Source organism: Ictalurus punctatus, chromosome 3 (genome assembly GCF_001660625.3).
Source record: "Ictalurus punctatus breed USDA103 chromosome 3, Coco_2.0, whole genome shotgun sequence".
NCBI lineage: Eukaryota > Metazoa > Chordata > Actinopteri > Siluriformes > Ictaluridae > Ictalurus > Ictalurus punctatus.
This window is the reverse complement of record NC_030418.2, coordinates 23,003,359-23,028,512: the sequence shown is the minus strand read 5'-3', so window position 1 is coordinate 23,028,512 and position 25,154 is coordinate 23,003,359. Positions and strand designations below refer to the sequence as shown.

Genomic DNA, 25,154 nt, shown 5'->3' with positions numbered 1-25,154 from the left:
AGGCAGGGGGAAGGAGCAACCAGTTGACTTGCACAGTTTTTCCTATCGTGAACACACCTGATCCAACTGTTATTAAACACCTAGTTATTAACCAAACCCTCGCTGAGGTGGGCCAGGTTTGTTTAGTGGACTCAGTTCTTACGATTAATTGTGTCCCGTAGCTGATTCCGGGTTTAATTTTTGGTCCAGCAGCCAATGGGAAACGAACAATGATACCACGTGATACCGATATTTGGCTTATGGTTGTCATGCAAACGAAAACATGTAGCCAAGTAACGCACTATAAGCACTAGCTGGCTATTTCATTCTGCAATGGATGTTTCGGGTGGTTTGGAAGTGAGGTTAGTAACTAAAAAATCACCCGGTTATTTTATCGTGCTTAAAAACCGTGGTTAGTTCACCAACAACTTTCTAATTCCAGCTTTGACTTTTTCTGATAGCCTATATCCAAGACCATTATAAGTAGTTGGTTACTGTGCTTCTAAATAGCGAGCTGAAAAAAGAAGTAAAGAGAGAAAGAAAGAACTACCTCGAGGCATGATGAAAGGAATAAACAAGATAAATAAATTAGAAAAACAAATTATGAGAAATAAAGGAAAGGAAGACCGAAAATAATGGACTTGTAATGTGAACATGAAGTGAAAAAGAAAAAAGAGGGAAAAGAATATATGAAAATCAGAAATAGGGAGGAAAAAGAAAGAAAGAAAGCGACCGAATAAACAGTTACAGTAGCTAAGAGCTGAGATCTAGCTGTTAGATTTGAAATATTAATGCACATTGTTTGCTTTACTCAGTATTATTCATGATAGTTGGTCTGCTTGTGCTTGTGTAAGTCATTCATTTATCTTTTGTCCCACAAGGTGGGTGCAGGGCTTCACCAGCAGCAAAGTTGTATTTCTGGATGAAAAAACAGCCTGTTACCCTTGTGGAAATTACATCACCTTCCTCAATGTGGAGACAAAAATGAGAAAAGTGCTTCAAAGCCCTGGCCATGGCATCGGGGGCTTCACAGCAAATGGACTTTGTAAAACTCTTGCATTTTCTGAGCAGAAACGTTTTCCAGCCATTTTTGTGTACACATATCCTGAGCTTAGCCTGAGATGTGAGCTTAAAGGTGTGTTTTTGTGTCATTATTAACCTCATTAATCCAGATGAGGAGTCAAAGACTCCATTATGACTATCTCATCCATAAAAGCACACTCCTACTGTATGTAACTGTATAGAGAAGACAGATGAAACAGTTAAAACAATTGGATGAATTAATGATGATGAGTTAAAACGTCAGTTGATTAACTGGTATACAACCATATGAATCTGAAAATGATATAATTTTTCAACAATTAAGTAATGTATTAATATTTTATGTATAAAAAATTTGGTTCCAACCTGGGTGTATTCCTGCCTCGCATACAATGTTCCTGGGATAGACCTGCAATAGACCTGCGATAGACCTGGGATAGACATAGTCTGATCACACATTTTCACATAGTTGACATCCTGTTCAACCATTCAATCTTCACAAATCATTATATTGGAAGATTATGTAATTTCAAATGTCTATAAAATTTAAAGTTAGTGTTATACTTTGATAACTTTGTTCTACGTGGTTGAACTGTTTTGCTTTTATTTTCCAGGCACAGCTAAACTGGCCTACGCAGCCCTCGCACTGAGTGACACCGCTCCATATTTAGTCAGCTGTTCATCTTTACCTGATTACACCATCACAGTATGGTATGAGCATTAGTGCTGGTCTGGGTACTATCTACTTACCTTTATATATATTAAGACACTCTGTTATTTAACATGTATACTGTGTCTTTTGCATTTAGGTTTTTGTGTATTATTTATTCACACATTATTAGTCATTCGTAGATTTAGCCTGTGGACTAGATTCATGTATGAGGTTTATATAAGCGTATAAGTGTGACGAACTGTGCTCATTCATTACAATAAGCATATTTAGCTCTTTAAAAAAAAACAACTGTTTTTCTATTCCTGTGTGATTGCATGTGTTTTTGGCCATAGTAACTCATACACTATATGGGCAAAAGTTTGTGGACACCTGACCATCATACCCACATGTGCTTTTTGAACATCTCATTCCACATAAAGTTCCCCCTTTGCTGTTAAAGCCTCCACTCTTCTGGGAAGACTTTCCACTAGGTTCTGGAGTGTGGCTGTGGGGATTTTTGTTAATTCAGCCACAAGAGCATTAGTGAGGTCAGACACCAATGTCAGCCGAGGAGGCCTAGGGTGCAGGCAGCGTTTCATTTCATCCCAGAGGTGTTCAGTGGGGTCAGGGTCAGGGCTCTGTACAGTCCACTCGAGTTCTTCCAAACCAACCTTGGGAAAATATATCTTCATGAAGCTCGATTTGTGCACTGGGGTAGTGTCATGCTGGAACATGTTTAGGCCCCTTAGTTCCAGTGAAGGGAAATTGTAAAGCTACTGCATATAAAGGCAGCCTTGGCAATTATGTGCTTCCAACTTTGTGGCAATGTTGTGTGGAAGACCCACATGTTGGTTTAATGGTCGGGTGTCCACAAACTTTTGGCCATACTGTGTATTTTTTCATAAATAAAAAACAAACTTTGCAGTTTAGTTACAACGTTGATAAAATCTCTAAAATAAAATATCTGATTCAGAATTAAATATGGAAAAATCTTTACAAAGGTAAAATAAATGGAACATGCTATATTAACAAATTGCTTAAGTAGTTTACATATATTTTCACAGGAACTTGGAAAGGGGAATTTCAATTTGTAGCAATCGACTGGCTGAAGAGGATGCCACAACCCTACTTTTCAATCCAGTGAGCTGGCAGCAAATTTGTGCTTTGAATTCAAAATCACTAACAGTGTGGAATATTGAGAGAAGTAACAACTCCCATATTATGAAACCCAGGTACATATGGTCTCTGTCTGGCAGATATCACTTTTTATTTGATTTCTAATAAAAAATATATTTGAGTTAAACATAAATACTTTTGCATTTGTTTGGCAGTGTTATTGATCTCCCTGCCATGGATGGCTCTGTAGTTGAGCAGGGGGTTGACACTTCTTACATCCCCACTGGGAAGCTGACATACTCTGGCCCTCAGATGCCCATTTCAGATATTGCAGGGCTGACCGGTGACAGAGCAGATAACATTTTGGTACTGAATTCACTTCTAATTAAAACATTTATTTCATTTGAACCCATTTAGAAATTTCTGTTCAGATTAGTTTTGTTGATGATGAGAATAGTTGTCATGAGGAGAATATTCAGTTAAATAAATTAGTGGTGTAGTGTTAAAAAAAAAAAAGCAGAATGGTAATTCTGGCTCAATATAATGAATTATGGGAAGTTTCATGGATACGTTGCAATGTTCACAATCATAGCCAGAGCACTAGGTGGAGGAATATCTGGTTAGTAACCTGTTTTGAAGCTCAAAATGTTGTGGGTTTTACTTGCATTGTTTCCAAGCAGTACAATTGAAAACCTCTTCATACTTCATACATGTTTCTATACAATAGAATTTGTATAAATTATTTCCACCCATTATGTTTCAGTTTGCCTGATTTGTCTACTCGCATCACCTTATCACTTTTTTTTCTTACTTTAACAGCCTCTGATGCAAGTGAAGCCTCGACTCTGCCCAAGTACCATCTGCTGGTCAGTTTCTTCAGATCTATATGTTGGGACTAAAGAAGGCTTCCTGCTGCTAGTAAACACTGAAAGTCTCCTTGTCTCTATCTTGTACAACCCTCATATTAAGCAAAGCCCCTCAGGTAAAGAGCAAGTTTTATTGGTTAGTAAACCTGTTAAATACTTAGGTTTTTATATCTCAATTGTCCTGGGAAAGTTAGGGAAATGTTATAATTGTACCTTGCAGATTGCAGTGAGAGCCTGGTGATTCAAGAAGGCAGTTTTCAGATATTGGCACTACACAGTAAAGGAATGTTTGCTACAGGACCTGTATGAGCATCTCATTTACATTCAGTATATAAAATTGTTATAAAGGCTATCATTAATCATCATGTGCTCTGGACTCTACTAATTGTAAGTTGTGTCCATCTTGGGCTTTGCTAAAATGAATTATTTTTCATGATATTTTGCCACAGGATGGTGTTTTGCAAACCCTTCAGATTAAAGGAAGCCAAGTGGAAGTGGTGGAAACTTTGGCTTTAGTGGAACCAGTCTCAAGTTTGTGCTTTTCACCTGACGATAAAACATTGCTGCTGTCCTCAACCACTGTAAGTGAAATTGGTTTAATTCACAAATTGGTGGACAATAATAAAAATTTTTTAACAGACTTTAGGTTGATGGGTAATTAGGGAAAAAACACGACAGGGTGGGCTGTTATAAGAAAATATGCAATGGGAAACTTGCAAAGTCCTCCATCCTGTTGTTTGGCTGTTAAAGGGCTGAAACTGGAGACTCCTTCAAAAACATTGGTAAATACGTAAATATCTCTTTGCAGAAAACTTCACCATGTCAACAATTATAAATTTTTTTGTTTATGTGGAACTTCCACCATTCAAGTCGCAGACATCTAAATGATTACTATAGAAATGATAACATTTTTGAATGAGCGCATAAATAAACCTGTGATTTGCCTTGCAGCTGGAACAACACACAGAGCTGCACTGTTACAGAAAATTAGTCAACACCTTCTGATCAATCAGTGGCAGGCACACTCTAAAATTTAGTTGCACCACCTTTACAGTTGATTACAGCGCGCATTCATCGTGGCATTTTTTTGACAACCTTGTGCAAAGTGACAACTTTTATTTCGATTCGAAATGTTGCATTAATTTTTGGCCGAGATCTTGTATTGGGGATTGGACATTCGAACCAATCCGTAAAGTCTTCTCCAGCACATCACAAAGACTTTCAATGGGGTTAAGGTCAGGACTCTGTGGTGGCCAATTCCTGTGTGAAAATGATTCCTCATGCTCTCTGAACCCCTCTTTTACAATTTGAGCCCGATGAATCTTGGTATTGTCATCCTGGAATATGCCTGTGCTGTCAGGGAAGAGCAGAATCCATTGATGGGATAATCTGGTTATTCAGTACATTCAGGTTCTTAGCTGACTTCATTTTATTGCCGCATTACATTGCTGAGCCTAGACCTGACTAATCAGGGCACCAAGTCCTGATGCCCTCATTGCTCTGGAATAGGGTAAATCTGAATTCATCAGACCACAGGGCAGTGGTAGCTCAGTGGTTAAGACGTGAGATGAATGTAAGTCACTCTGGATAAGGGTGTCTGCCATGTGCTATAAAACATGAGCTTTTTCCATTTTTGACAGTTCACCACTCTCCTTCCAGGTTTTAATAATGCGTTGGTCAGTTCTTAACCCAATTCCAAGGATTTCAGCAATCTTCTTAGTTGTTTTCTTTGCTTGATGCAGGCCAATAATTTTCATTCCTGATATGTTGTTATTTAATCACTGAAGTATGTCGTCATTGGCAAATCGCTGTGGTATAAAAGGAATAAAACATTTTGGGGCAAGCTGTTAGAGGAAAGTGATCAATGTCAGGGTGGTAACACAAACTCAAAGCATCACATTACCTCTGCCTGTTTCCTATATCAGCATGCCTCTTTGTGTTTTATTTCGTACTTAAATGTGTGGTGCGTTGCAATATTGTTGACTCAACAGAATCTAAGTAATTTAGACTGTTTATAACAAGACCTATTTATTATAAGACCTGTTCTAAATCTTTGTTGTTTTGTAGGGACGCATTTACAAGTACAATCCAGGGCTTAAAAATGAAGTCATCAAAATCCTGGATGTGTTGTGTGGAGACTTTATCGCTGCTGCCCCAGTATATACTGAAAAGAACCTCTGTGTGGTAAAATGATAGCAAATATTTATTTACTCTTAATATATTCATAAATTGTGGAGAACAGTGATGTAGGCTAAAATTGTATATGGGCTGTCTTTAAAATTTTTGTTTATTATAATAACCTTGGTTGCAAATTTTTTGTATATTCAGTTGTCATAGACAGTAAGACATGTATTTTAATTCTCTTTTTTAAGATGACATTTTTAGGTTTTAGATATTTGTCTATTTCAATGCTAATATTGTGTGTGTGTGTGTGTGTGTGTGTGTGTGTGTGTGTGTGTGTGTGTGTGTGTGTGTGTGTGTGTGACTGCAGTCAGTCAGAGAGTCTGGGGAGTTGCAGCTGTGGTCACTGGAGGATGGAGATTGCATTGCATCCATCTCACTACAGACAAATGTTAGTGACATTCCAACATCCTTTGGTTTTATTCCTCCACCCATCAACACTCCCATGATTTCTTATTTGTGGCACATATACTGTAAATTAAGCACCCTGTATGTGACTTTATGTTATCAATTTCCTTTAATGTGAACCCAGGTGACCTGCTTGGCATGTTGCCCAATAGCACAGTATGTTGCTGTGGGAGCAGTAACAGGCCATGTCCTGTTTGTAGATCTGACCAGAGCACAGAAACCTCGACTGGTTCACACTGTCCATCTGTACCATGTGCCTGTGGAGCATTTAGTGTAAGTGTTGTTGTTATATAAATATAACATTTCAATTGACTGCCCAAAGGTGCACAGATTTATTTTTTCATTTTATATTATTTTTATGTAGTCTCATTCTTTTTTTTTCTTCAACAGTTTCGACCAAGGGGCAAATTTCTTGATTACAGGAGCATTCAGTTCACACATATTTTTGCTGGATGCAAGACCATCTAAAGCATTTGAGATTATTGGATACACTGGTACAATATTGCTGCAATTATAAAGATATTTTGTAAATCTATCCGAGTCTATCTCTGACATACATTTAATTTATTTTGTCATTCTTTTCAGACGCTATGGGTGCCACCGTGAGTCTGTCAACCCAGTACCAGAAAGAGAGCAAGCAGGTGGATGTGCTGGTGCTCTGTAATAGTGAGAACAAGAACAGGACAGACAAGGAACATAAGGAAGGGAATCTGTTAATGTTGCTGTCAGTGTCTACACAGCAGATCTCAGGTAGATTTTTCATAAAACAGCACAGGTAAGGAAATGTGTAATATTTTTGTTACAGATTATTTAAATCTATCAGTGTTATTAAATTACATCCTGTTCTTAGATACAGCAAATTGTGTGGACCCCCATGGCCGCCTGCAAGAACAAATTATTCAAACCTGTGTGTATGAGACCCCATACTCTCTTTCCTCATGCATTCTGGGTACCAAAACAATCTTTGGTTATTGTCACCAGAAGAAAATTCTGCAGAGATTTGAACTATCGCAGGTATGATGTGTAGTGCACTGAAGATTTATTAAGCAAGGAAAGAAACATGACAGGACATACTGTTATAGGAAAATAATCAGCTGTGGGGTGGTGTGATATGGCTCAATGCAAAGTGGCCACACTGAAGATGTATTATTTTTCTAAAACAGCATGTCCCAAAGTGTTTTATTCCTCTTATACCACAACTCTTTGCCGATGATTGCGATTTTCACTGAATAAAGAATGATATTAATGTTAATGCTGTAGAACATTCATGAAAAAGGTAGTTTGCTTGATCACTTACATTATAGCAGCTACTGTATAAACAGTCTCCTTACTTTCTCTTGAAGTGAGTAAGAGAGAAATATGCAACTTTTTTTAATAAAGATATCACAAAGCACAGAGTCCTTTGTCCTGAAGACTCTCTCATGATGTACAACCTACTGACTTTTACAAAGCGCTGACTATAAACTCCTCCCAAAAATGTTAAATAAGCTTTTCCTTGCCGAAAGTTGCTATACCATACTCCACCATACAAGTTTCTGTAAATTGTTGTTGTTACTATAGATACTATAACAAAAGTGCATTGATTTGCAGATTTGAGAATTCAATAGCTCTGTGATATACATATTTATGCTGAACCCTCATTTTCTGTTCACCACTTACTCTACTCAATCTTCTATAGCTCTCTTCTACTCTATCCTAACTTCATCTCAAGTATTAGCAATATAAATGATAATGATAATGAGTCTTTATTGATCACATATACATATGCACAGTTAAATTCTTTTCTTCACATACCCCAGCATGTCAGGAAGCTGGGGTCTGAGCGCAGGGTCAGCCATGATACAGCGCCCCTGGAGCAGAGAGGGTTAAGGACCTTGCTCAAGGGCTCAACAGTGGCAGACCTTCTGATCAGTAACCCAGAGCCTGAACCGCCAAGCCACCATTGCTTGTTTATCGAAATATCATGTTTATCGAAACAAACAAATGCAAACCTTTTTCATACCTTGGGGATATCCTGTAGAGTGAAAATAAGAGATGGATATAATGTGACAGGGATAAAAATCACTCTTTTGTTTCACATTTGCATTTTTAACACATTTATGTATATCGCTTTGTTTGTTTCAGTTGACAATTACCTAGCACTGTTTTTTTTCTTGATCATTTTGACTAAAAACAAAAATGGGGTTAACACAAGTATTTCTTCTCTCATGTGCAGAGTGTGTATAAACCATTCAGCAACCAGAAAGCAGTTAGACTGAGTCCAGAGAAGGAGGTAGAGGGTCATCCTCTTGGCCCTGCGTTACTGCATCTCTCACCTCATCAGAACTGGCTGGCGTCTGTCGGCAGAGACGGGCAGCTTTGCATCCATGACATCACCACTCTGGTAATATCAGGCTTAGAACAGGTTTGTAGACTTTACATATGTTTAGGGCTGCAGTGTGCTGACATCTTGTACTGATCTGTTTCATACAGGAGAAGTATGTGCAAAAGCAATGCCACTCTTGGTGGTTGGGAGGAATTCGCTCTGTGTCTTTCACCCCTGACAGTCAGATTCTTATCACTACCGGCCTCCGAGATGGCTCTCTGGTCTGTAGCAGGCTCAGGTAGAAATTTTTGCCATTATATAGAAACTGACAATTGTATCAGTATTGCAAAGCTCTATGAAAAACACTAAACCATTGTTCCTAAAGTGTGAAAATTCAAATGTGAACAGTTTAAAGATGGCTGTAGCTACCGAGTATGGCCTGTCTATGGTGGCCTCCTTTGAAGATAAAATGTCCCAAGAGAACCCTATCCTCAGTGACATGGCTGACTGGGAACCGCCGTCACATACAGTAGAGGTAAAGAACTACAGTGTTGTATCATTCAACCAGTGACCAACATGTTCTTATTTTTGTAGTTCTATGTTTCTCACTTTGTTGATATCACAATGTTGACATGGCTTTTCATTAAGCTCCTTGCAAATGTATAATATTTTGCTGGGCAAATATCTGAAAGGCAAATATCACAGTAGTTGACTGGTGTGGGAGTTTAGTGCTGAAAGTCAAACATTTTTACATTTTATTCCAGAGCAGAATCAGTTACATAATGCCTTAGTGAAGCTGAAGAGGTTCCAGCCAGAACTGAGCCTGTTTCTATAACAATAACATTATTATTATTTTTTTAGGGTTTTCAGTGATGCAAGTGTTTGTAAGAATATAACTATTAAACTGAAATATATGTATATATATATATATTTTTTTTTAGGTCATTAACAGGGGCCAACTAACAAATGATATAACAGACAAGAATGATGGTTTTAACAGTCTACCTTCTACAACTTCCACATGGCTGGATAATAAACGAAATACTGTAAGTGTTCTAATGTTAATTACAACATTAATGTTTATCACACATTAACAGCATGTTATGCATATCTAATAGAACAACAAAATTATATTTTGAGATCAGTGCAGAATGTTGTAATGTTGTTTGTACAGAAATCACATTAAAGCAGCTTGAAAGTTGTGGTGAGAAATTGAGTTAATTGGTACTTTGTATTTCTGTATTCAACTTGTAAAATAGAAAACTATATTGCAGTGTGCATTTAGGACTTTGTTCATTATTTTTGAGGAAATGACTTGTTTTCTTATGGGTTTTAGGTTTTATGGGACCGCCCTTGATTCACAAAAGCATAGAGTTTGTTAAGTTAACAACAACAAAGTTTATCTTCTGTTTTGATATGCCATTACTCACCCTGTTTCATGCATCATTTCCATACAGTTTTGACCCACTTATCAAATCTGCCATCAGATTGGCATTGTGTCAGTTTGGCATCATGTCAACCTCTAGGTGTTTAATTCATAGAATACAAGGGGAATGTCTTGTACATTTGCGATATCTACCACAATCATGAGAATCTCCAGCAAATTGTATGTATGTGTGTGGCACCATTATCACCCAGTTGCCCTTTCTGCATTCTTCACAGGTACTCAAAGAGGAGAGCCAGCAGTTTGCAGAGACCAGAAAGAGTCTTAAGAAGAGTGTAGCGGAACTTCGGGACACAGTAAGGAACAGCACACTGTAGGGTACAGAAATACTGTAAACGTAATCACACATACATCAACACATTTTATGAGAATGTGCACAATAACTTGTAATTGAAAAAAATACTTTAATTCAGTTTAGGGAAATTCCATGCAGATCTCAGATCAGAATGGTTGTGAGCACATAAAAAAACCCTTAAAATTAAATTCCGCATAGGGATATAATTAACTGTTCTGACTGATTTGAAAATGATACTTTAAAGGATACTGTAATTTATCCATGTACTGTCACTCAGTTGTAACCAGCTGTACTGCACTGTTCATGAAGATAGTCCTGTTTTTCACTTAACCCCTTAGATCCATGTCAGCTGTTTAGATCTTGTTTTTCATAAAAATATATCTTTCCTAATAATTTCATGGTAGTTACTGAATCATTTATGATGGTTCATATAAACAATATGCAAATCTTTGAATAATAATCTGGGAGCTTAAGCAATTATTGATTTTAAGAAATTTTAAGAAGGTTTTAGTTGTTTGTATGACAATACAACAATAAGCCATACAACAATGTATTTTCAATTTGTGCCATTTTTCGAGAATCCCTGAGAGTTTGGAGCCATACCATCATACCAGTAACATTTAATATGTAATGTGGATCAGAATAACTCATAGATATCTCATGCTCCCTTGCTGCCAGATCCAGACTATGATGCAGGAGAATGAGAAGCTGCCAGAAATGGAGAAGCTGGAGCAGCTGGAGTTTAACCTGGACATGGAGGAGCAGCAGAGACTGCAAGCCGAGGGAGAGCAGGAGGTCACTAAGGTAAAACCACTGTATCTTTATTTATTTATATATTTGTTTGTTTTATTTTTAGTTATTTATTTTTACAGATAAGATTATGGATAAGGAATTGTAACTGACATTTCTAATAATACATATAATAGATATTTATGGTACTAGAATGACTTTGTTGTGTATGAATTATATAAGGTGAGAAAGGAGATTGAGCTTGAGAACCTGGCAAAATGTTATCTGCACGACATTTTCAAGAAGAAGTACTGGGACTCCATGAACGTGAAAGGGAAGGCCATTAAGGTAAAAGAACAGAACAGAGCATGATTTTGGTTTTGTGACCTTCATGTACAAGTTTCCACAGGAAGTCTAATGAGCTGCATGGATACCTTCCTGGATGTAAAAGTGTCTATGTACTATATTTGAGGAAATTTATTCTTATTAATATATGGTCCCCTCAGGGCTTCCACTCAGGGTATGAAGTGAATAACTTTCCCATGAAGGAACGCACAGCAAAGGAACTAGAAGAGCTTTACAGGGTAGAGGCCATCCGAAAAATCGAACAGGCTGACACTAGTGTATGTACACAAAGATTTTAATATGCAGATTCTAAAGGCTATAGAGATTAAAACACAAAAGGTTCAACATACATGTCTTCTGTTGTGTCCAAGTTGCAGCAAGACATTTTGGAGAACAACAAGGCACCATTAGAGAGGGATGAAGACGAGGAGGATAAAGGGCATGAGGTGGAGAGCTTAGCTTTAACAGGTAGTCTGAGTGCTCAATATGGAGGTTCAAACCCTCACTTATACAGCCAGTTCAGTCTGCGTACAAGAGACCAAAAGCTCAACCAGATCATCCTGTTACAGGTGACACCCTCATTCTATCCTGACTATTTCTAAAGAACAAATGATTTACACTCAAAGTTAAAAAATTGTTTATACATTCTGTATATATAGAGATTTTTTTTGAATGATTTTAATTCTAGGATGTTATTTACAAAGTGAAAACAGCTTTTAACACAGAGTTTGAAGCTGTGTACAAGCAGAAGGAGCAAGAGATTAGTCGCATAAGAGATAAGAACAAGCGCATTACAGAGATTATGAATAAGCTGGAGCTGCAGGAGACGCTGTGGGAGCCCACACTGACCGACAACGAGAGACCAGAGAGAGCTCTCGCTGTCAGTGACTCTGAGGTAACAACACCAGGAAAGTGGTCTTGCATATTGCTTGCAAAGCATCATAGCATCAACATCGTATGTCTTTTCCAGCAGTTTTTAAACAACTGAAATATGGAAGTGTTATCCACTGTTTGCCTTTTCACTTATACAACAGTATACTGTACTAATATGTAGTCATAATATCTGGTTTCATCCAGAAGAGTTCTCATTCGGTTTTGAGTCTGGTTGCTCTCAGGGAGTTGTTTTTTTGCCACTGATACCTCTGGCTTGCTTGTTAGAGATCTAAATGTATATTCAGATTTCTGTAAAGCTGCTTTATAGCCATGTCTATTGTTAAAATTGAATTGAATTGAATTGATCTGCTGCTGCCAGTCAAGATAATTGCATACACTTTTAGTTTCATAGTGCAATTAAACTTCATCTATAGTTCTTTTTGATATAGTTTAATTATATTTATTTATTATAGTATGGACTCTAAAGCAGTATTTGTCTAAGTAAAAAAAAATAGTTCTGTAATTTGTAAACAGAGCAGCATTTGTAAACGGAGTAGCTGTGTGTCCTGGCCTCTTACCCTGAACCTGCTCTGTGCAGTTTAAAACTGAATTTGGCTCTGTGTCCTGTGATACTTCATGCCAAAACTCATTCATCATAATTTATTGCTCCCACACAGAAATAAAAAAAAAAAAACTGGCTTTCAGGCAACTGTTTCAGGCAACAGGTCAGGACAAGCATTTTGAACATGTCCGTTTAGCTCTGAGGTTTGTTTGAGAAACACTCTGGGAGAAAATTAAATTTGAAAGAAATTAGATTTTAAAACTGACTATTATTTGAATCTTGATTTATGGCTGTTGTGGACAGTTGGCTCAATGTCTGAGTTTGTGTGCATGTTTCTAGATCAAGGTTGAGAAATACCTGACACCTGCACAGAGGCAGAGAGAGGAGGAGCAGAGAAAGGAAGAGGAGCAGAGGCGGCTTGCAGACAAGGTATACGAAAGTAACTGTAATGCCAAGTTTATACACCTTTTCTACATATTATATTACTCATAGTGAAATGAAATGAATGAATTTATTCATTTTCTGAATTTATTATGTGAGAAGTTAACATTTTTGCTAGGAATTCATGAACACTATGTGACCAGTGCCGCTGTGCATAAAGGGAGATCCTTGCAGACATGGTTTGCTAAGGTTGGAGTGGCCTGCACAGAGCCCTGACCTCAACCCCACTGAACACCTTCAGGATGATTTGGAACAGGATGATGTGCCCCAGGCCTTCTAGCATGACATCAGTGCTTGACTGCACTAATGCTCTTGTGGCTGAATGGGCAAATTCCCACAGCCACGTTCCAAAATCTAGTGGAAAGCCTTCCCAGAAGAGTGGAGGTTATTATTAGAGTTGTCACGATACCATAAACATATCTTACGATATTATACCAGCTGAAGTGTCCTGATATCAAATAGTATCATGATACCATGCAATATTGTGTTAATCATAATTGAAATCTACAAAATGAACAAATTTACAGAAACGCATAGATATAAATGAAAACAGACAAACCAGATTTTCCTCTGAATACTTTATTAATGAAAATGAATAACTGGCTATTGGAAAAACTCAAGAACAATCGTACAATTAGCAAACTAATACAATGTGCCACATATTTCATCTATTGTTCCCTAGCGCAATGAAATCATACAAATGGAAATTGTCCTCAGAGTACTAAGAATGAAAACGTTATTTGGAATGAATAACTGAATTTATAAATGAACTCCAAAAAAATTATAAAATTGGGAAAGTTAGCTTGCATACTATCAAAAACAGCTGATGTTATTATTTACACACAATGGGTAGCATAACATTAGCTCACTTACTAGCAAGCGTGACTAATTTTAGTAGGCTATTTACACCCAGTGGTTAGCATAAGGTTAGCTCACTTCACCTAATTTTTGTGTTTACACACAGCTGTTAGCGTAACATTAACTTGCTTACAAGCAAACAGGAAATCTTTAAAGATTAAGGTAAAGAATTTAGATTAAACGAAGTATCACTAACCTTTATTCTGCAAAAGCAATACAATGTTACTTACAGTACTACCATATTGACCATACTACCATTTAAAAAATACAGTGGCATTGGCAGTATTTTGAAGCTTTAATATCGCGTTACTATCATAGTACCGGTATACCATGCAACCCTAGTTATCATAACAGCAAAGGGCGACTATATATGGAATGGGATGCAGATATGAGTGTTATGGTCAGGTATCCACAAACTTTTGGACATACGGTGTGTGTTTCTTTTAGAAATGTCATTAAAAATATTCATGTGTTGATTTATTATATCTCATTAATCTTTTAAATGATTTCTTGTGGGCCCTACATTTTCTGGATAGGGGGACAACATCAAAGAGCGAGCTTTGGATGATATGATGAGTGGAGTCCTTGAGGTCAAAAAAGAGGACATCCTGAGATTGGTATAGTGGCCAGTTTGATTTTAGCAGAAAGTATTTAGAATATAGTTATATTAAACAGTTTAAGAAATTTTTATTTGACTTAAAGGAAGTGCCACCACCGGAGTTTATAGTTAAGCCTGAGCTTCAGTGGACAGAAGAGGAACGAAGAAGCTACAAAGAGCATGAGAGAAAAGTAAAGGAGCTCAGTGAAGAACAGGAGAAATATAGAAAGGTGTGCTTTATTATCCATTAAATGAATCTCATAAGGAATATGTAATTCTGTACATGTGTGATTTGCTTAATAACTGGATAAAAAGCTCACTTTATTTTTGTGTTCCCTCAAAATATTTTATGCATTACAGAAGGTCTGTTCTAATTACATTACTAGACACATGATCAGAAGCAGCCTTGTCATATACACTGCGGTGTTATAACATCTAAGTCAAATACTCCTTTGTCAGCAGTTCAACATTTTAAGCTTCAGCTGTATATAGGGATGTTATTATATTTGAACATTTATCATTTATGGCCCCAGACCTTGGAGGCAGAGATGAAGAAACTGCAGGCATCCATTAAAGATGCCACACAGGCCTTTGATGAAACACTGAGCAAGCTATTTGAAAGGAAAGTGAAATCAGAAATGGTTTTATACCAGGTAAGTTAATATAATTTACCTCTGTTCAAAGCCAGAGTACATAAGCCTACAATACCAAGAAGGGGATAATAAATGTTGTACCTCAGGAAGAGCTAAAGATCGCCAATCTATTCCATTCCTTACTAATTGAGGAAGAGATGATGAACAGAGAGGAAGAGCTTATCTACAGACTGGAGAAGGCACAAATTGTTAAGGTACGTGTTGTTTGGTTACATTCCTGTTGTCAGTTGTCCAGTTCATTGGGTGTAATGCACCGTGAGCAAAAGGGTGAGACGAATGGTGCACATAGCTCATCTTGCTCCTGAGAATGAGACAAGTTGTGCATGAAGAAACTTGTGTGGCATGTTAATTATATTGGCTATGAGATTGTTTTCCATGTCCTATAATTCTTTCGTGTATGAGTCACTGTTTTCTGTTGGCAGAATCAAATTGGGAAAACTTTGAATAATCACAGAGAGGAAGTAGAGGCCTTTCGGGAGACGTATGATAATACAGTAGCGGAAGATAAAGTAAGATTATCAATGTCACTACACTAACCGTAATACTATGTTTGATCCTGCTAATATATCAGATAGCCTCTGACATCTTTTTTTCTTTTGAAAGCTCCTTGACATTGGATTTCGCAAAGAGCTTTTTGATGTCCCTGGACACATTGTTGACCAGCTGTACAAACTTTACAAACGCAGACCCAGGTACTTTCAAAAATTGAGATCCTTCAATAGGATGTACCATTTATTTAGCCTTAATTAAGATAAAATAAGATAAGATAAAATGTTATGGATCCTGAATGAATATGTCATTTGCTCATTACAATTCAAATAACAGTAAGCAGATTGGTAAAAAAATAAAAAATAAAAAAAAAAAAGAAGTTTTTTTAAATTATATATAGATATATACATATAATATGTTATAAAATAAAAAAAATATCCCTTTAACTGTACATATGCAAAAATACTGCTGAAACAATGGACATGTCTGACTCATCGGTCAGGATGGAGAAAGTGGTTGCAAAAAAAAAAAAAAAAAACCCATAATGAGGAAAAACGGTCATTTTCCCCATTCAGATCATGTGAAAGCCTAAACTTTAGTACAAACAAAAATAGAAGAGGAATAGCCATGCGAGATGCATTCAAAATCAGTAAAAAAAAAAAAGAAAAGAAAAAAAGGCCTTAGTACAAAGGGCAACACAGTCAGGCTGCCACTCATGGTGGCGCTGAAAGTAGAATCTTCCATGATTCTGCTTCTGATGTGACTATAGAGCCATTTAGTCCTGACTGGTTGGTTGAGTGAGGCCAGAGTGACAGTAGAAGATGCTCCTTCTCAGGATCCAGATTATGAGGACACAGACAGACACAGACAGCTTGCTTAAGGAATCTCCTATGTTGAGTCGAGCAGCAGCAGAAGGACTCTCACAGATGATGAAGGCCATGGAGGAGTTAGACGCTCCACAGAACATGCCAGAGGGTCTGGACCCAATCGTGTGGGAGAGATTCTGTCTGGTCAGGAGGACCAAAATGGAGAGTGAGCAGAAGGTGAGAAAATAATCTCAGTGATGGCTACTAAAGTGCTCAATTTTGCTGAGAATGCCTCCTGTGATAAAATTCTTACTAAAGAAGTAGTCATCTAGTTTTATCAATCTGCCATCAGTTTGACTCCTCCATGATTTCTGTTAATATAGATAATTTTGTTATCCTATCTTAAGAAATGACACTAATAATAATGGAACATTGCACTAATCCAAAACATCACACTCAAAATAAAGCCAAATAAGCATGTTCTGTATTTTCACTTTTTGTGTTAGGTAAAAATGAAGGCATTGACCTTGGCGGAGATGCAGACATTTCTGCAGAAGAGAACAGAGGAGGAGGAGAATGCACAAATGGAAATAAAGAACCTTTTTGATCATCTTAATTGGTAAGAAATAGATTTTTTGCTCAATTTTCTATGGTACTAGCATCATGCAGAGAAGCATTCAAAACAATGACATGCATTTGTCTATGGTATGTAGGAGCAAAGTTAAAATGGTGCTGCATCATGATGATATATTGTCATAAAAATTAGCAACAACAAAAAGGGGCTTAATAAATATTCTTTAGTAAGTAAGATAGTAAGGAAATATTCAATTATTTATCCATCATCACACTGTAAAACATTTGATAACATAACAAAACATACTATGGTTTTTATACTTGTACTATTGTTTACTTAATATTAAATTCCCTTCAGCCTGCGAGAAGAGAGGTCGAGGTTCTGCCTTGACGTTATGGTACAGATCCTGTTAAAACAGGGCCAGGTTGAGGTGGATACTGGAGACTTTAATGCAGACTATTCAGACTCTTTGTTGCTCCAACGCTATGTTGTGGAGGACCTGAACAACACCATCAGGGTATTCAGACAAACTAAATTACACGCTTCCCTTTTCTTGCTATTTTTATTGCCATTTCATTTCTTGAGAACCTATACAGTAATACAGGGTGCAAATAATGTGGAACACAGAACTTCTCTTCCAGGCTTTAGGTGAGCAGAAGATCGCCAGTATGGTGGAGTGCAAAAACTTTCATAAAGGAATTATTCAGCAGGAATGGGAGCATAAGAGGATGAGTATGCAGATTGAAGATCTCAAAAACAAAGCCAGAGATATTCAGATGCTGCATGTGTCTCAGGAACTCCAAGAGGTAAAGCCTGAATGTGCTTATGGTGATGGTATGTTACAGAACTATGTATTATGTGGACATTCTTGAATGGAAAGTCAGGGTCAAGGTACTGCCTTAGTAATATATTTGTAAAACTCTTTATTATGAAATACAAACATACAGCTGACACCCTTCCCTAAGGCAGAAGTGCAAATTCATTTTTCATGAAGTTTAATATCAGGCCATTTAACCACAAAATATGTTATTACTGGAACTGAGACTGAGGGTTGGGAAAGAGAAAGGAGTAAAACATGACAGGATGTGCTGTTATAGATAATAATCACATGACAGGGTGGTGGGATATGGCCTTATGTTCAATCAAAATCAAATCACATTTTAGAATTATTCTTCTGTAGCAGCACATCACAAAGTGAGGTAATTACTAACAATTATGGTTTTTATTAATTAATTAATGACAAGTCATACTTTTCTCAGTTTATAGTTACATTTAGCTCGGAACGTAGGAACATCCTAGAGACAAATTAGTCCCTGTTATCACTTCCATTATAGCAGCTATAAATAGTCTTCCATTCTTCTTCTCACCAGCTTCTCCTTTTCTGTCTGTAAGACAAAAAAAAAAGTTATTAAGACAATTAACCTAATTAGATGCAAAATGTTCCTCCAGCTGTTTCTTTTTAGTAACACTTACTTTTCCAGCCTTTTGTTGCCCCGTCCCAACTATTATGAGACTTGTTGCGGAGATCAAATAATAATAAAAAAATTACCTTATTTTTTTCTTAAAATGGTACATTTACTCGGTTTAAACATTTGATATGTTTTATATGTTCTATTGTGAATAACATATGGGTTTATGAGATTTGCAAAACATTGCATTCTGTTTTTATTTACATTTTACACAGCGTCCCAACTTTTTTGGAAGTGAGGTTGTAGATAGCCCTACCATATATGCATATGCACATTATTATTATATCTTCTGACTGTAGCCAATTTATCTCTCTGCCTAATTGGAAAACTTTACTATAGCAACAGATGGGCTACAGTCAGTAATTGTATACCTACAAAAGTAACCTCTATGTAAGGTGAACCTGATAAAATCGACTAATGGCTGTAGCTACAAGGTAGATATACCTAAAAAAATATATATATAGTATATTGTCTGAATGCCTAGACATGTAATGACACTGAGCATGTAATTTTAAGTACCTGACAGAGACAGACCATGACAACAGAATGTCCAAGAAGGTGTCTACTCTGGAGAAGACAGTAACATTACAAGAGAAGGTAATAAAGTCATTCTTTTGAAAGAGAAATAATCAAAGTAAACCCATAGATGTTCTGGATACTGCATGAGTCAACTGCTGGCTTTTTGTCTAGACTTATACAAAGAATGTAGAGAGCTGTAAGAAGCAGATAAAGGAGCTGAACAGACAAATTAAGATGAAGAAAGAGAATAATGAAGCTTTAGATGTGCAGTTAACCAACATGCAAGTGACTGTTGCAGAAAGAAGAAACATTTATGAGACCTCAGGTATCTGGCTTTTCTTTTTTTTTTTAAGAAAACCCTAAAATATTGAAATAGATAGTAGCTTTGATTATAAACCCAAAACTATTCTGTGTAAACCCAAGCCTTTCTATATAAAACCTATTTCTGTGTAAGCTGTACTGTAGAGCCATAGATTTTGAGAGAGGAAAAGCAAATTATTATTACTTTCTTATTGATGTATTATTATTATTATTATTATTATTATTATTATTATTATTACACTATATAGTCAAACATATGTGGACACCTGACCATCACACCCCTATGTGCTTGTTTTCATTCGTTCCTAAACCATGGGCATTAATAATGTGTTGGTAACACTTTTAATGCTAGAAAAGCTTTCACTCTTCTGGAAAGGCTTACCACTAGATTTTGGTACTTGGCGGTGGAGATTTGCTCATTTTGCCACAAATGCATTAGTGAGGTCATGCATTGTTGTTGAACAAGGAGGTCTGTTGCACAGTCGACATTCCAGTTCATCCCAAAGGTCCAGTAGGGTTGAGGTCAGGGCTCTGTGCAGGCTACTTGAGTTCTTCCACTCCAACCTTCGTAAACCATGTCTTCATGGCACTCTCTTTGTGCACAGGGACATTTTCATGCCGGAACAGATTTAGGCCCCTTAGTTCCAGTGAAAGAAAATCTTAATGCTACAGCACACAGAGACATCCTATATAATTGTGTGCGTCCAACTTTGTGCCACTCATGTGTGATGCTCAGGTTTCTACAAACCTTCGGCCATATAATCCTTTTAAATGAAAATGTAAATAACATTTAAATTAAACTCAGATGACAGTTACCTTTAAATGATAATTATAATTTACAACTTTACTAATGTGTCTTCAGCAATGGAGGAAATCCAAGAGCGTGAAGCTAAGCAACGTTATCAAAACATCCTGCAGAGGAAGAACCTTGTGGACTTGGCCAAAGCACAGGATATGGACATAGCCATACTGAGTGCTGAGTTGGAATGCATGAGAAGGAAGACATTTCCTGCTCTTTCTCAATAGAAACATATCCAGTACAGAACTTTGAATACAAAATCCTATTAGACACTATTCACAATCACATTTAAATCCATGAGAGGCACATAAACATTCAAACAGGAAATGACAATAAATGTGTAACAAAGTGCAGAAATGTCAAATAAATCAGTCACAGGTTACCCTGCTTTGTCTCTTTCCATATGTAATCGTATATCCCGACTTTAAGACATGTTATAGTTAAATAATTAACAATGGGGTGGTGTGATTCCATATATTTGAAATTTGCAGTGTTGGGTAAGTTGCGCAAAAAAAAAAATTACTCCACTACAGATTACTAAATACTACTTTAAAATTCTAATCTGATTACATTACTGATCACTGCATGTAAAAAGTAATCAGATTACTAATTACTTTATTTTACTAATTACTTTACCTTCAGTATACTTTCAAAACCTATCAAACCTACAAAAATACACTACAAAGTGAAACTCATAGTTCTTTCAGTAATTTTAGCATGTGTCAATCTATTAAATGATCAGAAAAAGTTGTATTTACCATAAAACTTGCCTCGGGTGTTGTCATTGTTTGTCAGACTACCAGACCGATAAAATATAAAACTTTTCTAACTAGGCTAGTTTGGTGTCACTAGCCAAGGGGGAGGCACGACTAAGCTCTCACTATATAGGTTTAGCTGCTACAGTGACATGCAAAGTACATTATATTTCCTTATGCTCTGCTCATATTATGTTTACGTAAACTGGAACTCATATAGACATTTACACACCTTGTTATCCTGCTCAGCATCAGAGGATGTGACAGTTTCAACCCATTCACTGGTTAAAAAAAAATCAGCATATATCCATTTTTCCTCAGACTGACTGTGAGCTAGCATTTGGCAGAATTGAGAGACTGTCAGCCAATGAGACACGAGCATTTCCATGTATTTTCCTATAAACCCTGTCAGATTGGTCTTCCGTTCACTGAAGATGAAGGTCTTTTTTTACTGACATTCAGTTACATAATGACAAACCACTTCAAGTGGAGAATTATTCAGGGCTAAAAAAAAAAAACAACGTGATTTATTTTAAAAATACATTTTACTTAATATTGTTTTCTTAACAATACATTTGTAACACAAGTAACATAATTTTATTGATGTCAGTAACTGTAATCAAGTTACATAAATTTCAAATGTAATGCATCACATTACTGCATTATCAGAAAAAGTCACTTTTTTTGTAATGTGTTACTTTGTAACACATTACACCCAACTCTGGAAATAAGAGGCATAAAACAATTATGGCCACATTGTTATAGGAAAGTAATCAACTTCAGGGTAGTAACGACCATTCACAATCATACCACTCCATCACTGATTATTGTCTTATACCAGCTTATTGTGTCGTGTTGACACAAACACTTCACTGTAAAAAAAAAAGAAAAGTTGACTTAACTTAAAATTTCAAGGCAACTTGCTGCACAGCTTTTTTGAGTTTACTCAACTTTTAACCAAAGTAGTTCACGTAATTTACTGAGTAAGGTCATGTTTCCCAATTTGTACTCTTTAATTCAGCTGATGGAGTTTTTATAGTTTAAAAAACTTTGAAAATTATTAAATTTCAACTTGTAATGTTATTTTGACATGCCTTAATACAGTGTTCGGTTGACTTTAGTTTATTGAAAAATGTGTTTTTAGTCAACATTATAACAAGGTTAAAAAATAAAGCTATAATGGCAGGCTTGACATTTTGGTCCAGGTTTTATTTTAAACCAGCAGCAACACTTTTCACGTATGGAAATGGGAAAACGAACAATGTTAAACACTAGTCATATTCCTTATCAATAAAAAGTAAAAAGAGTAGGCTATATAAGAATAAAACACTTTTTTGAGTACTTTCACATTCAATGAATCATCACATTCGACAGGTCCTAAATACTTTAAAAATGTATCTTTGGATCTTGAACTGGTTATTTTGTGACTCTAGGAATAAACAGTGCAAAAAAAAGCTATTAGCCAACATGTTCTATCTCTTAATTGTTTAAAATTTTAAACTGGAGAAGCAGAAATTAGATCTAACAACCTTTTTAATAATAATCTCATAATTACAAAATTAAACCTAATCCAAGCTTTATTTTATGCACATACATAGTCAAGAGTCAAAGCGTGACTGAATTTAAATAGTAAACCCAGTATACCTTACACTGTCTTAATGCTGAAACTATTACTGTACATTTAAACTAGTTTAAACTCTTTTCTCTTGTGCTCACCACTTACACGTCAGTAGAAATTGTTATTTAAACGTAAGAACCATGCTAAAAAAAATTGAGAGCCAGGGGCTTCTTTTACCAGCCAATCTATCTGTTATAACTAGTATAAATATGATGCTGCTTTTGCTGTGTCTTCTTCAGGCACAAATAAGAGCAGGGATTAACATTACAACATGCCATGACTTGTGTATTAGATATTCACTGCCTGCAGGTTTTTAGAGTACTTATGGTTTCTTCCAAAGCTAGTATTTAAAAAAAAAAAAAAAAAAAAAAAAAAAAGATTTTCACTGGTGCTTGACACAGACATTTGTCCCACATATGAATGTGTCTGTACAGTAGTTTATAGGAAAACACCCATATGGTAAATCATAATAAATACTTATGCTAAGCATGTATTTATTTAAATAACGAGTGTATCATCACAGGGGTAGAACACTGTTTCTCCTGCTGTACTGTGAATGTAGTCTCCGTGCATTTCTCTGTAGTAGTGAAAGAAAAGCTCTTTGGTGTCTGACTACAGCAACAGGCTGGTTTACACAATAGCCTAGATATAATATCACCCCAATGCTCCTTACATAATGGATGCTGGGTGTGTCGTCAGCTCTATAGGCAGGACTTTGAAGTAGATAAAAAGGAGTTTTAAGGATTGCAGTGGTCTCTCTGAAGGGAGTTAATCATCGATTCAAAACAGTTCATGGTGTTTCTCATAAACTTTCTATCAAGTGAAGTATTTTTAAGTGATAATAATCTACTCATAGTTATTATCCTTATCCTTTATCCCAACTTATGAAGTCAGTTTAACTAAAGAAGCAGTTATGAGAGGACGTGTTTTTGGGTATGCCAACTTTTCTGCCAAGGTTCATGTTGAGACTTTTACTTTTCTTCTCCCTGTTCACCGCTGTTCAGGCATTTACTTGCACTCCGGAGATTCCACTGACGTTAGTTGTACTTTTGTGAATCACCTACTGACTCCATGTAGCAACAAACATACAAATCTGGTCTCTCAGTGCTTTTACACGTGATGAGGTGGAGCTTAGGCTCTTTCTGTGAGTCATGTGCATGTGCTGTGTCTAGTAGGTGTGGTGGGATGGGTGTTGGTGATGATGGGAAAGTGAGTGACTAGAGAGGAACAATGCCTGCATCGCCTTGTGTATTATGTGTTTACATGGTTGCTATTATAAATGTAATCCTGAAGCTGTTTTCAGATATGGTGATTAATTTTGATAGTATGTTGATTATTGTAATATGCATTAATGCTGGGGCAATCAAGTTCTGATTCATAATTTTTTACGTTATATTTAAATCCATTTAGACCAAAAGGGATGCATGCAGTAAAAATGTGTTCTCTTATCTATGTAAGGAATAATCCATGTCAGTTTGTGTTACAGGAAAATAATCCACGATGGGTTGGTGTCATGTGGCTCAGTGCAAAGAAAATGTACTGTTACGAGCTCAAAGTTGATTTATATTCCTATAACAGCGTGTTCTGAAGTGGGTTTTTTTTTTTGTCTCTTATGCCACAGCAATTTGCCAATGATTACAGTGTTGTTGTTGTTTTTTTTACTAATAAATGGCATGTACATTGTACCGATTTTTAGTTACATTTAATGTTGTCGAATGTCTACGAAACAAGTTAGTTCTCATGATCACTTTATTTAAGTTGAAGTTAATAAGACAAAAAAATGCAGCTTGTTATGGTAAATGTTCTGCACTTATATAGCACTTTCATCCAAAGCGCTTTACACTGTGTCTCATTCACCCATTCACACACACACTCGCACACCAATGGTAGCAGAGCTGCCATGCAAGGCGCTAACTTGCCATCGGGAGCAACTTGGGGTTCAGTGTCTTGCCCAAGGACACTTCGGTATGTGGAGTCACTTGGGCTGAGAATCAAACCGCCAACACTACGATTAGTGGACAACCCGCGCTACCACCTGAGTCACAGCCGCCCACGTGTTACCTTCTTATTACCAAGACATGTTACCAAAAAGTATTCCTGAATTCCTCAGTCCTGAAGACTCTCTCCTGTCTGAAAACTTTCTTATTATCTTGACTTTTACAAAGCACTGACACTGGAGACTCCTTCTAAAAATGTTAAACAACTATCTCCTAACAGACACATCACCATATTACCAATTACAGGTCTTTTAAAAATCTATTTATGTGAAGCGTCTGCAATTCAGGTCCATGTGTAAGTTACTATAGAAATGATAACACATTAGAGCAAGCGCATTAATATAAACCTGTGATTTGAATTATAGCCGGCACTACTGTCAGAGCTGCTGTTATAAAAGATTAATAAACAATTTCTGAACAATCAGATTTGAGACTTCGACAGGACTGTCTATAACTTACAA

At 36.5% G+C, this 25,154-nt stretch overlaps 1 protein-coding gene across 4 annotated transcripts; it reads left to right on the top strand.

Moving 5' to 3' along the window:
* The first annotated feature begins 222 nt into the window (after positions 1 to 222).
* cfap43 (cilia and flagella associated protein 43) lies at positions 223 to 21,258 on the top strand. 4 transcript variants are annotated; one of them, XM_017463033.3, is made up of 38 exons: positions 224 to 341; positions 861 to 1,114; positions 1,635 to 1,731; positions 2,737 to 2,904; positions 3,004 to 3,154; positions 3,608 to 3,770; positions 3,875 to 3,957; positions 4,104 to 4,235; positions 5,722 to 5,838; positions 6,146 to 6,226; positions 6,368 to 6,516; positions 6,634 to 6,737; positions 6,829 to 6,993; positions 7,094 to 7,257; positions 8,459 to 8,626; positions 8,716 to 8,846; positions 8,957 to 9,083; positions 9,490 to 9,594; positions 10,211 to 10,288; positions 10,966 to 11,091; positions 11,260 to 11,364; positions 11,523 to 11,639; positions 11,733 to 11,930; positions 12,050 to 12,256; positions 13,136 to 13,225; positions 14,632 to 14,712; positions 14,798 to 14,923; positions 15,227 to 15,346; positions 15,433 to 15,540; positions 15,769 to 15,855; positions 15,950 to 16,038; positions 16,671 to 16,878; positions 17,148 to 17,260; positions 17,573 to 17,732; positions 17,857 to 18,021; positions 19,201 to 19,281; positions 19,502 to 19,528; positions 20,387 to 21,257. In XM_017463033.3, the coding sequence occupies exons 1-38, from the start codon at positions 313 to 315 to the stop codon at positions 20,486 to 20,488; spliced, it is 4,776 nt and encodes a 1,591-aa protein (XP_017318522.1). In that variant the 5' UTR covers positions 224 to 312; the 3' UTR covers positions 20,489 to 21,257. The 4 variants fall into 4 exon arrangements, with proteins under 4 accessions (XP_047010050.1, XP_017318522.1, XP_017318520.1 ...); XM_017463031.3 differs by having other exon boundaries at positions 225 to 341; positions 15,478 to 15,540; positions 19,375 to 19,528; positions 20,387 to 21,254; XM_017463026.3 differs by having other exon boundaries at positions 226 to 341; positions 19,375 to 19,528; positions 20,387 to 21,253.
* Positions 21,259 to 25,154: the final 3,896 nt, after the last annotated feature.

What these genes read in the sequence shown, in the direction of transcription:
- cfap43 (XM_017463026.3), top strand. Translation starts at nt 313, where the DNA reads ATGGATGTTTCGGGTGGTTTGGAAGTGAG. An exon ending in GAATGTTTGCTACAGGACCT is followed by an intron (nt 3,958 to 4,103) that starts GTATGAGCATCT and finishes ATTTTGCCACAG; the next exon opens with GATGGTGTTTTGCAAACCCT. An exon ending in ACCAGATCATCCTGTTACAG is followed by an intron (nt 11,931 to 12,049) that starts GTGACACCCTCA and finishes TTTTAATTCTAG; the next exon opens with GATGTTATTTACAAAGTGAA.